The following is a 12,892-nucleotide window of genomic DNA, read 5'->3' on the forward strand; positions in this document are numbered from 1 at the left end:
ATGAAAATGGCGAGACGAGTCACACTCATGCAAACGAGGACAAAACAAGCGAACATAGACTTGCACCTACGAGAGTTTTGAACTCTCGTTGCTTCACTAACGACAATAAAATGATCATCTCTATGCAGCCCTTGGCTGCTGCTCTCGTTAATCCTCCCCACTTAGCTTAATTTTTAAGGCGTCACGCGATGCAGCTTCTAACAGTTACATACCGATTCGAACCTGCCTATATTTCACGCGCGCTTACTCTCTAGATCTCTCTCTTTCTCTCTCGCATCTTACGATGATCTTACTTATCATAAACTTTAATGACACTTTTATTTGAGCCAGTCAACAGTAGGTAGATAAATTAACAAATGTATTATTAAACTTTACCTTATTTAAAGTTATTATAAACTTTACCTGCAGGCGGCCGAAAATATGCCCAAATCGTACTTTTCGAAAAATGTCCTCAGAAAAATTTCTAAATGGACTAAAAATATGGGTCGATCTCAGGGTGATGCATCGCCTCGGCCGCTTGCAAGTTAAAAAAATGTGCAATCAGACAGCGCGCAGTATAATAAATGCTACTAGACTTTCAATATAGAAAAACTTAAAGAATTAATGAATTGTTTAAAATAAAAAGGGCGTAGCACAGGCAATAGTATTTTCGTGCACTCTCACAGCATAGAACTTTCTTGTTGTTCGATAATTTTAAGTCGCTCTCTCTCATACTCTAGTTTTCCGATATTTAGAAGTAGGGTGTAGAAAATAAATGTGCGTGAATATCTGTTTGAGGTGGATTGGCATCTTTTAATAGCGACCTTGATTACTCGTAGTCTATGTTAAAATCGTATCCTATCGGTAACCGTCATTGATTTGCTAAGCTTTCAAGGCTCGCAGTTGCCGAACAAATAAACAGAATTCGCATAATTCATCGGTCTATTATGCAAACGCTGGACACAGTAATGAGCTGGGCTCAACGGCTTTAAGAGAGCGGTGGTGGTCAACACTCAAATCTGAGTGGCCAAACCATCCGTTACATAACATGTCTACTTATATCATTGTTTCACATGAGTTTATGTCGTTAGCTTTATAATTGTAGAAGGGAAGTAGATGCCAGCTTGAAAAATGAAGGGTTGTTTAGTTAGTAGCTTGTAACGTTTAAATAATAGAATTTAAAATATTCAATATTTTTTAATTTATCTGAATAAAATAATAGAATTACAAACATATGACTGCCTATATAACTATTCTCTTTTATTTATATATACTCATTTAGAATGCATAAGTTATACTTTCTTCAATATATATAATTTTAAGCATATTTTAAATAATAAATAAATATTTAACATGCTAGAGTACATAGATAATATGTTATAATTTATAGAAAATTAATATGAAGTAGGGAGAAATTTAATTACTAATAAGAGAAACCCTAACTTCTAAGTCATACATTTTGTTTAAACGTTGTTAATGTATAAAAATTTTTGGGCAGCCCAATATAAATAGTTACCCTTTTATATAGAATATCGGGATCGCCCATGTTTTGACGCCACTTGCATTGACTACTTGTCAACGGCTCAAAACTAAGATCCATGATTTTTAGAATCTGAATGTGTATATTTCTATTTTATTCATGAGCACACACACTTGTACTATATGATTAAAATAGATTAAATATATGAAAGAAAATTAAAAAAAAATGTTAATCTGATGACCATGAAACTACTCATGTGTGTGTGCGCGTGCATGTGTGTATGTTCAAATATATGTATGTCAATATATATATGTATACTTAATCATTTCAGAGACGTGCATTACGTGTTCAACTAGCAAAACAGAAAGAAGTATTTCAAACAGGCAAATTATAAACAGAGAAATCTTAAATAGCTCCTGTCAGTTCATAATTTCCTAAATAAATTACCGAATCAAAAGTTAGTAAATCTTAAGTTGGAGCTTGTCAACAAATATTTTATGTGGTTACTGCTGAGTTCAATTGAATTATCGAAATTTCAAGAAAAATTTTCAGACGATACCGAAATAATTGTATGTTGAAAATTAAAAGAAATATTTGTTTTAAAATTACGCTTCGTTTAATAAATTTTATGTTATAAATTTAATAAGATTAAAAATTAAATTAAATTATTTGTTCAAGTTTTATTTTCTCCAATTAATTTGTTAAAACGAACCAAATAATTGCATATAGTACTCTAATATGATCAGTATAAAAGTATACACGAATATCATATTACTGAATGTTACTCCTTCTTGTATAGAAAAAAAAATGATATACTAACAGTTCCTATTAGTGCTTTTCATTTTGATTGTTGTTCTTTGATTGTTGAGCGTTTCAAATTTCAGACGAACTTGGCTTTTAAAACAGTTATTCGATTATTATGAAAACCTCTTGTCTTCCAATGTAACTTAATAAGTAGACATTTGTAATAAGCTTTTTATTGAAATAGTACATATAACTATATCTGATGTATTATGTTTGCAAGTTTTTAAACATTGAAAAAAAGTAGGCACTAGATCTTACATAGAAACGTTTAGCTTATATATTAGCTGAAATGGAGCTTTGGATTCGACATTTGCGCTCATTCCTCCCATTCGCGCATCCCAACCGAGCCGTGGGATTGTGTTTGTTTTCCACACATTCACACTTGGTTTCCTATTTATTGAGGCACTACCATTTTGGCCCTTCTACGCAATCGAGCGGGGGAGGAGGGAGAAGGCCAACAATTATTTTAAAGGATTGTACACTTAACCCTTTTCCTCCCAAATAACACAAATTTTTTCTTAACTTTCATCCTCATATCTTTTAATGAAAAAATCGTATGAAAAATTTATCAAGCGTCACATCTTGTAGATTTTGACCTCCTCTTTCGAATGCCGTTGACAAAATTTACCTCAATTGTAAGCCGGAAACGTTATAGGCCGGTTTTCCGGAAAATTCACAAATTTTTCGCCTTTTTTTTTCTAAAAAAAGTATATTTTGAAATGGAAAAAGTTTGTACACACCATTGGAAACACTGTTATCGGTGTTATAGATGTCTTTTCTTTCAAATGCCGTTGGATTTTTCCGAAATTCAAAATGGCGAACACAAAATGGCGTTCGAAAGGAAAAGGAGATTTCATGGGTATCGGAAAAAATGTTTCAGATGAATGTTTCTCAACTTTGAGGGAGCCATATTCTGGTGACCTTTTCGTGACCTTGAAGGCCATTTTTAAAGTCATTTCAAGGTTAAATCAATTTTTTTAAATGGCAACCCCTATTTTTGACACCGGATTCGGAAAGAGCGGGAAATTTTACGTTTAAAACGGTATTTCAAAATTTTTTTCATGACCTTGAGAAGGTCGATTTAAGGTCAATTACTTGATAAACTGGCTACGGGTGATTTTTTTTAATATTTAAGATATCGGAAAATGACCTCTACAAAATTTGTACATAACAGAGTCGGGCCCTTGAGGGTATCAACAACTTTGACCTTGAACTGTATCTACAAGGTCATTTCAAGAGCAAGGTCTTTTAATATTACTAAACTAATATTATAAAATTATAAATTTTACTGTGGGACTATTTAACCTTTTAAGGTAAATTATTATTGGGTTATTTTATTTGCGTGAAAATTCTTCAAATCATAATGTTATCACTTAGGTTATTATTGCATAAAACGATCTTTTTAATTTCTGATTTCGTAATTAGAAAAGTTGGATGGGTAGAAAAAAATAAATGTTGATAGAGATTTTAGAATAAGGTAACTTTATTAAATTTACAGTAATTTTGGTTTCTAAAAAAACTTAAAATTACGATAACGATTTTATTTAACGAATAATGATAATTATTTAACTAAACACTATTTTTCAAATCGACAAAAAACTTTCAATTAGAATTAAATGAACTAATAATATTTGAAAAATTTAATTACATAAGATGCTCAAATGGTCCTGCATTGTTCGCCAAGCAAATTTCCAGTCTGCGTCGATAATTATTCATAACATTTTCAAGTATTTTGGGAGTGACTGCTGCACAAGCTCTTCTGATCCTCGCGATCATATCTAATCTAGTCGTAGGCGCGTCTTCGTAAACAACATTTTTAGAATATCCCTAGAAATAACTATCTAATGGATTAAGGTCTGGTGACCTTTATGGCCAGGGAACTGGTCCAGCACGACCTATCCAACGATTTGGGAATGGATTATTTATAAATGCTCTTACGTTTCTTTCAAAATGAGCTGGAGCACCATCTTGTAGCCACCACATTTGCTGTCAAACATTCAGCGGAATGTTTTCCAAATATCCAGGTAGATCATTTTCCAGAAAGTCGATATATCTATTAGCGTTGACAGTGCCATTAAAAAAATGCGAGCCAACGATCTGTCCATTACAGATTCCGACCCAAACATTAACGTTCCAGCGATGTTGATTAATTACTTCACGATGCCAATGAGGATTAACAAGAGACCAGTAGTGAGAATTATGTCTATTAAGGGTACCATCACTTTTAAAGGTAACCTCATCACCAAAACAAACATTCCAAAAAAAATCTGGATCCTCATTTAGTTGATTAAGCGCCCATCTACAGAAATCCATTCTGAGTAAATAGCCATTTTCATTCAACTCCTGATGCAGTGTAATATGATATGGGTGGTAACGCACTGATCTTAACATACGATGAGCTGTAGAATGAGGAATTCCGATTTGACGTTCAATTGTTCTTGTACTTATATGAGGGTTTAAATGAACCATAGCCAATACGGTAATAAGTCTTCCATCATTACTATTTAAATTTCTTTGTCTACGTCTCTGTCGATGTAGCTTATTTGTACGAGAGCGTCTTTCAATATTTCTTATTTGCACATCGCTCGGATGACGCTGGTTGGGAAAACGTTCGGCATACAGCCGAGCAGCAGCAGTATAGTAACGACGGCATTCTCCAAGAATTAGTAGTATTTCAACGCATTCATTTGCTGAATAATTTGCCATATTTTTTCAAAATATCGCAAATTCAAAAACTTGCGGAAGTCATATTTTAATAATGACGAACAAAATAGTATCGTAGAAACTAAGACACGCCGAAAGAATCATGCTTCCTAAGAAAGATTGCATGAAGCGCACATAACAATACTAGTCATAGCAAATTTTCTAATAAAGGATACCAACTCAATTCTTGACAGTTGATTGAGTAAAAATTATTATTAACGAAAAGCACTGACAGTGAAAATAAACACGTACCGTCGTAAACACATTGAACTACTATACACTCGAGTCAAATTTATAATTTTAAAATATTAGTTTAGTAATATTAATTATTATTAATTAATAGCCATAGATAATTATTTTTTGATAATTATTTCATGTTCAATTTTACATTATTTTGTTACAATTTAAAAATAATAATTTAGTTATTTAGACCCTAAAAATGATTATTGTTTTCAATCGTGGTAATCCGGTGTCAGAGATAGGCGTTGCCATAAAAAATATTACTTTGATCTTAAAATAATCTTGAAAACTGCATTCAAGAACAAAATACTCAAGTTCATTGGTTCACGAGTTCATCTTAATATTTACTCGTTCATAAACTTTAAAAGCTTAAAGTAAACGATTTTTAGCGAATTTTTAGTATTTACCCTTGATTTAATCTTCTAAAGGTAATTGTAAAAAGTTTAAAATGTAAGTTTACATTTCAAACTTTTCGCTTTTTTCAAATTCAATGTCAAAAATAGGGCTCCCCATTAAAAAAAACACATTGACCTTGAAATGACCTTGTAGATATAGTTCAAGGTCAAAGTTGTTGATACCCTCAAGTAATTGACCTTAAATCGACCTTCTCAAGGTCATGAAAAAAATTTTGAAATACCGTTTTAGATGTAAAATTTTCCGCTCTTTCCGAATCCGGTGTCAAAAATAGAGGTTGCCATTTAAAAAAATTAATTTAACCTTGAAATGACCTTAAAATGGCCTTCAAGGTCACGAAAAGGTCACCAGAATATGGCCCCCTCAAAGTTGAGAAACATTCATCTGAAACATTTTTTCCGATACCCATGAAATCTCCGAGTAATCTTCATCCGAAAGTTAAAATGGGACACCCTGTATAAGGAGCGTGACATCACGAGCATGAGAAATTTACTGTTTACGATTTAAAATCAATAATTACAAAGTTTTTTTAAGGAACAAAAACATTTTTTCAGTCAAATTTCATGCGCTAATCTCGAAACTCGAGTTATTATAATCATTCAATATGTATTTGTTAACTTAATTTAATTTACAAGTAAATATTGCTAATAGTTTTGCAACAAATAAATATGATGCAAATTCGAATATACAACAGCAATCCTAGCACCTTAAGAAAGAAAAGCAAGAATTTGACACTTCGAAATCTCTGATTTTTGATTGAGTTATCAAGAAATAAAAAATTTATAATTTATTTAAACAATTACAATTGCGTTGCAAGATAGCAATCCAACTGTACATACATATAAAATTATTGATAACGATTGTTACTCGTTTGTTGATTTTATAATGGCTAAAAGAGGAATTTACGAATTCATTATTTAATTATTATTTAAAAACGGTTTGTTAATTTAATAGTTTTTATTTTGAATAATATTCCGCTTATCATGAGTGATTTTTTAATGTAAAAATCTTCCATAAATTTCTTGCAAATTTCGTGTTATTCACTTATTTAATATAAATCACTTATAATTATAAGAGGCGATTTTTCTTTGAAAAACGATTTATACTAAAAAATTCGTTATCTTCAAATTGAATTTTTAAGTCACTAATTTTTAATTTGGAGCGAGCCATTTTGGGACAAAATCTGTACAAAGTTTATGCGAATATCAAAAATAGCGTCGTAGGGACTACCAAGCGTAGAAAGGAGCTGTTATCGCAAGTATAAATTCGCTCGTCACTGCGGCAAGAGGATTTACAATCCTGCCTTGCCTAGCAGCGCGAGCACTGTTTGAAATGAAGATTCACCTATTTCCTAAGATCGAATTCCATTATTCAGTGGAAAGCCTACTATTCCTTTTCTATATGATAATCTAAGCGCTCAACTCATAAGACTCTTTTTCTTATGAGAAAAAAGCAGCCTTAGATTATCTCCTCTTACAAAATTAATATTGCCTAGAAATTAAACTGAGTATTCGTTGTAGCACTGTCGGGCTTTTCATCGATAGGTGCAACAGTACTTTGTTGTATTTCAAACTGCCCATCGAAGCAGTGAACTACGTGGATAACACTGTGTTCGCTATTCGATGATCGCAACAAGATCAAAACTCAAAGTACAGTTACATGTCAACTTCTTGCTTATTCTCGGAAACGCGATTACCAATATATCTTACTTAGAGTCCGAACTATTTATTTAGATAACGTAGGATAAAGATCAAACGTTACAGTTTATTCGTTCCTACCTGAGTTAGAAAGTTCTACGAGGGGGGGTCAATAAGTCTTTACAAAAAGAAGGAAAAAAAAGTTTTGCATATGTAATTTTTTTTTATTTTTCAACATAATCTTCTTGTAGGTCGACACCTTTAATTAAACGGCCTCCCAGTTCTTTTAAGCCATCAGAAAAATGATTTCTGAAAATCCTCAAAATAGGCATTTGTTTCGGCGATGACTTCTTCATTCGACGTGAATCGTTGTCCGGCAAGCCATTTTTTGAGGTTAGGAAATAAGAAAAAGTCACTGGGAGCCAAATCAGGCGAATATGGTGGATGGTCTATTAATTCGAACTTTAAATCGTTAATTTTTGCCATCGAAACTGCACACGTGTGAACTCAAGCATTGTCTTGAAGAAAGAGGCCTTTTTTTCAAGTGAGGACGTTTTTCTCTGATTTTTTCTTTCAGCTAACCTAATAATGACGCATAATATTGTCCAGTGATCGTTTGGCTCTTTTCCAAGTAGTCGATGTAGATGATTCTATACGCATCCCAGAAAACCGTGGCCATAATCTTGCCAGCTAACTTTACTGTCTTTGCCTTCTTTGGGGCTGGTTCTCCTGCGGTAATCCATTGTTTGGACTGTTCTTTGATTTCAGAAATGTAGTGGTGTACCCATGTTTCGTCTACAGTTACGAGTCGACGCCAAAAGTCTTCCGGATTACGACGTATGCGTGCCAAAAGAGCCTCAGAGATGACCACGCGGGTTCATTTGTTTTCAACAGTGAGCAAATGCGGCACCCATCTTGCTGATATTTTTTTCATCCCCAATTTTTCATGCTAAATTGAAATGATTATACCCTTTGATACCCCTGTGACCTCAACTAATTCTCGCAATTTTCATTTTCTATCACTCAACTCCATATCGTGGATTTTGTTGACCATTTCGGGCGTACTCACTTCTACGGGGCGTCCTGAACGAGGTTCATCTTTTGTTGTACGGCTGCGTTTAAATTTATTTACCCAGTTATAAACAGTCTTAAACACAGGGGCAGACTTGCCACGAACGGCGTTCAACTCAACTGTGATTTCTTTTGGTGTAAGACCTTTCAAATGAAATTGTTTTATCACCGCTCGAAAATCTGTTTTTTCCATTTTTCAAATAAATCAATAACTTTTTGTTCAACCAATGCTCACAAAAAAACGACTTAATGAATCGAGCTGAAAGTTTGTACAATATCTAGTTAGTAGTATTGCTTGCCAAAAACATCATAATTTAAGTGATATGCTGTAATAATATGCTATAATGACTGCGTGACGAGTGCCATCTTTTGGATTTTGTAGAGACTTATTGACCCCCCGTCGTATTTCGTTGCGTGAGCATCAGTTGTATCACGAATTGGTTTCCGTATGGGTAAGTATGCAGTGTGACAGTTTTTGTATGATGGCTCTACATTACAAGTTAAATCCTCCATTTTTCATCTTAAATATGCAAAACTTAATCATAAATTAATAATTCACTAGCCACAGAAAATTCTAATACACACGATTTTGTCAAAATCTACAAACTTTTTGTGAAGTCGGGCAGAATTGGTTGACAACTGTAAATTAACATGGCAAAGTTCAACTTGGTCGTACTATGCACTGCCGTGCTCAAATCGAATGCGACCTTCTCCAAGTTTTCGTCTTAGTTAAGATGGTACCCCTTTATATGAGAGATAATCATCATTTTCAGGGTCTGATTATACCTCTTCGTTAGCCCTTAACTGCTATGTAGGGTAAATTTACCCCAGACAATTTTTAACAATAAATAAAATTTTTTTTTTTTTTCAACAATTTTTTTCAGTGTGTGTAACATTAAAAATTGTTAACCTGAATATTTTTTTTGTAGTTAAAGGTTTGAAATATGCTAGAAAAAATTTTCATAGAAAAATATCTAAAATTCTCTGATTTATTCGATGTTTTTCAGGCTGGGATAGATTTACCCCACCGAGCAGTTACGTGGCCAAAATGAGGTGTGCAAGTTAAGGATCAAATTTGCTATACTGACATATAAAAAATCATGTTCGAACTTTAAGATAGATTTATCAATTATATTTCCAAAATCAAGCAAGAAGTTGACATATAGTAATATATACTCGAAATAATACAAATGTTAGTTGTCAGTGACTTGTAATGATTGAGGTGTTCTTACACGAATATCAACAATCACTACTGAAACCTTCAGAAATTCACTATTCAAAGTGGAGCTACAAGTATAACAGTCCTTGGTGGCTTATGACGGAAAGTAAGTGAATTTCGAAAACAGTAAAAAAAAGGTTCACTATTTCGATGTGCAGTTTGAAATTCTGCTAAATATTGTAACATCCATCAAGGAAAGACGAGACAACGCCGCAATAAAAACTTATTTGAATTTCTAAGCTATAATAATATAATTCTTAGAGGAGATAGTCTAAGGCTGCTTTTTTTATAAGAGAAAGGGTCTTATAAGTTGATCTTTTAGACTAGAGAGGAGACTCCTTAGAGAGGAAAGTAGCAATGTTAACCACTAAATAATCAAACGGATCTTAGGAAATGACTGAGACTTTATTTCATATGTACAGTGTTCGCGCTACTAAGCAAGGTTAAATTGTAATCCCACTTGCCATAATGACGAGCGAATTTATACTTCCGAAAAGAATTCCTTTTTACGCCGAATTTTCCCTACAGAGCTGTTTTTCGAATTTGCACAAACTTCAAACAAGCTTTATCGCGAAATTTTATACGGGAACTGAAAAGTTTGTGATTTGAAAAACTGAGTTGAAAATGCTGAATTTTATAATGTAGATCGTTTCTTAAGGAAAAATCGCCTTCTGAAGTTATAAATATATAAATTTAATGAAGTGAATAGAATAAAATTTACAATAAAATTATAGGAATTGTTTACATTAAAAAATCATCTATGATACACTGAACATTATCCAAAATCAAAATTTCCAATTTAACAAACAGAATTTGAATAATAATGCAATAACAAAAATGCAAATTATTTCTTTTAAAAATATAAAATCGACGATTGGATAACAATCGTTTTCACTAATTTTACAGGAATGTACAGTTGGGTCGCTATATCGTTTGTAACGGAGAATCACAGCTCGGCCGTTGCTCTCCGTCAAGCTCTCACTGATCCCCGTGCGCCTTGCCGAGCTGAGAGTGTGCGCTAGTTGAGCACACTTTAATCGTTCTGTCTTTCTTACTCCCTTTCTTGAGGTGAGACGGCAGCGGCGGTGATTGGAGGGAGCCGGCGAGAAGAGCGCAGTGAGAGAGAGAGAAACGGAAGATAGGAGAGAGCCAGCGAGTCGTCGGCAGACCTGCACGCGCATCTCGCTGGCGAAGAAAGGAGAAATCACACCTTTTCGTTTTTCGCCTGCATTTTATGTGTTCTAAGTTCCCGCGCGCTCGCCGAAGATTTTTCCAGGATACGTGCCCTGTGCGCGGAGTGACAGTTTCTTTTGTGTGTTTTCCGCGAGTGTAGCGAGGCCGGCGCCGGTGCACGTGGGCGACCGGCGAGGTGACGCGGGCTTGTGCGCGCGTGCGGCCATTTTTCTGTGCCACGGTGAGTGCGATCTTCTCGCCAGTTCATCTCGGGGGACGAGATTCGGTGCGATCTACACACACACACACACACACACACACACGTTCGACGATCTCCAGTTCAAACACACACACACACACACTCAGAGGCTATATCTATGACTGTGATTCACCGTTACATGGCATCCCTTGTGGCGATTTAGCGACGCATACGCGAGTTTGTCTATTTTTCTTTCGAGTATTTGATCAGGAATGATTGTTGGCGACCTGCTAGTGTTGTACGCCCATGGGTTATATGTGTGTGCGCCGTGTCTGCTGGTAGATAGGCGTAGGCTACTTCGTCATTTGGTGAGCTCCAGCGGTACGCCTGAGAACTTGTTGGCTTCCCTGAGGGTGCAGAGCTGAGCGCACAGAGCTAAATTGGTGCGCAGTGGTTGGTTGGCTGCGTAGTAACAGGTTCCTGTTGCACAGGTGTCGTGCAAAGATCTATTGTCGCGTTGAGACACTAGACCTGAGTAATAACCTCAGGCCCTGCACCGTCGAACCCTGCCTTGTCTCCTAGTCTCGCTCAGATCGACCCAGCAGTCCTGGATCAGCTGGCCCTAATCCTGCAGGCGTTGGGATTTGGCGCGGAGGGTCAAATTACAATAACGCGTGAGGCTCTACCACTGCAAGCCCCGACTGGCCTACCGGTTTCTCGGGCGTTACCAACGCGCACAGTGACCATAACGAGGCAGCCGGAGACTCGGGCCCGATCCCCCGGGCGTTTGAGCTCTGGTGGTCTAGCAGACCGACTCGAGCGACTGATAGCCGCCTCGAGCACGAGTGGAGGCGAACGTCGACCCAGGCCGACACCAACCCACGACTTTCTGGCGTCGTCGCCGAAGTCGTCCTGCGAGCCGTATCGAACGCGACTACGCCGGTGCGGGTGAGCTTCTCGGAGTCGGACGAGGGGAGCGCATGGAGCTCCACAAGCGTCGCCGAGAGGCAGCCAACGCCGTAGCCGCCCCAGTGAAGACATCCGTGGCAGAAGAGGCCAAGAAGAAGAAAAGGAAGGGGAAAATCTCCGGTGCTGTTACAACCGTACGCTCATCTGATAGAGACTCGGGAGGGGGGGGGGCAACAGTGTGCGGCGAGCAGTCCGATGCAGCCTACACTGCAGCAAAACCCCAACACCAAGACCCAGAGGAATACCGGGGGCACAGGTGACAACCTAAGGACTGTCCCATCGTTACAGGCGCCAGCGCACTGAGATTTGGCTCGTCTTAATTCTTCCTTATTCTAAAAAATGGATCAAAGTATCTGTATCAAAAAACAAAATAAACTGCGGTGATATATTCCGAATGTTGACTATGGCATATGGTGAATTTACCTTGGACCAAAGCAACGTTTATCGATGGTACAAAATGTTCTTAGAGGACCGAGAAGATGTGAACGACGAACAACGTGCTGGACGCCCGAGCACGTCAACAACAGACGAAAACATTGACAAAGTGAAGAAAATAGTATTGGCCAATCGTCGAATCACCGTTAGAGAAGTTTGTGAGAATCTAAACATATCGATTGGCTCATGCCATTTGATTGTAACCAATGATTTGGGCATGAGTCGGGTTGACGCGACATTCGTGCCAAAACTGCTCAATTTCGACCAAAAACAGCATCGCGTTAACATTGCTCAGGAGATGTTGGACTTGGTCCGTGACGACCCAAATATGCTCCAGAAGACCACAACTGGTGATGAATCGTGGGTTTATGGTCATGATGTGGAAACCAAAGCTCAATCATCCCAATGGAAGCTGCCGCATGAGCCAAGACCGAAATAAGCGGGCCAAGTTCGGTCGAACGTGAAGGTTTTGCTCACAGTTGTCTTCAATTACAGGGGCATGGTGTATCATGAGTTCTTGCCACAGGGTAGTATGGTTAATAAGGAAGATTATCTGCAAGTTATGAGCA

The 12,892-nt window shown here is 36.6% G+C and overlaps 1 protein-coding gene across 4 annotated transcripts in view; it reads left to right on the forward strand.

Moving 5' to 3' along the window:
* The window catches only part of LOC131665272 (biogenesis of lysosome-related organelles complex 1 subunit 6-like), a 278,512-nt gene extending 276,418 nt beyond the window's left edge, over window positions 1–2,094 (forward strand). For all 4 annotated transcript variants that reach the window (XM_058937056.1, XM_058937057.1, XM_058937059.1 and 1 more), the window contains exon 5: window positions 1,791–2,094. In XM_058937056.1, the coding sequence (XP_058793039.1) occupies window positions 1,791–1,853 (63 nt within the window). In that variant the 3' untranslated portion in view covers window positions 1,854–2,094. The remainder of the gene's footprint in view (window positions 1–1,790) is intronic.
* The last annotated feature ends 10,798 nt before the right edge of the window (window positions 2,095–12,892 follow it).

This window comes from Phymastichus coffea, unplaced genomic scaffold (assembly GCF_024137745.1).
Source record: "Phymastichus coffea isolate CEN01 unplaced genomic scaffold, Cenicafe_Pcof_1.1 PCOF00049, whole genome shotgun sequence".
NCBI lineage: Eukaryota > Metazoa > Arthropoda > Insecta > Hymenoptera > Eulophidae > Phymastichus > Phymastichus coffea.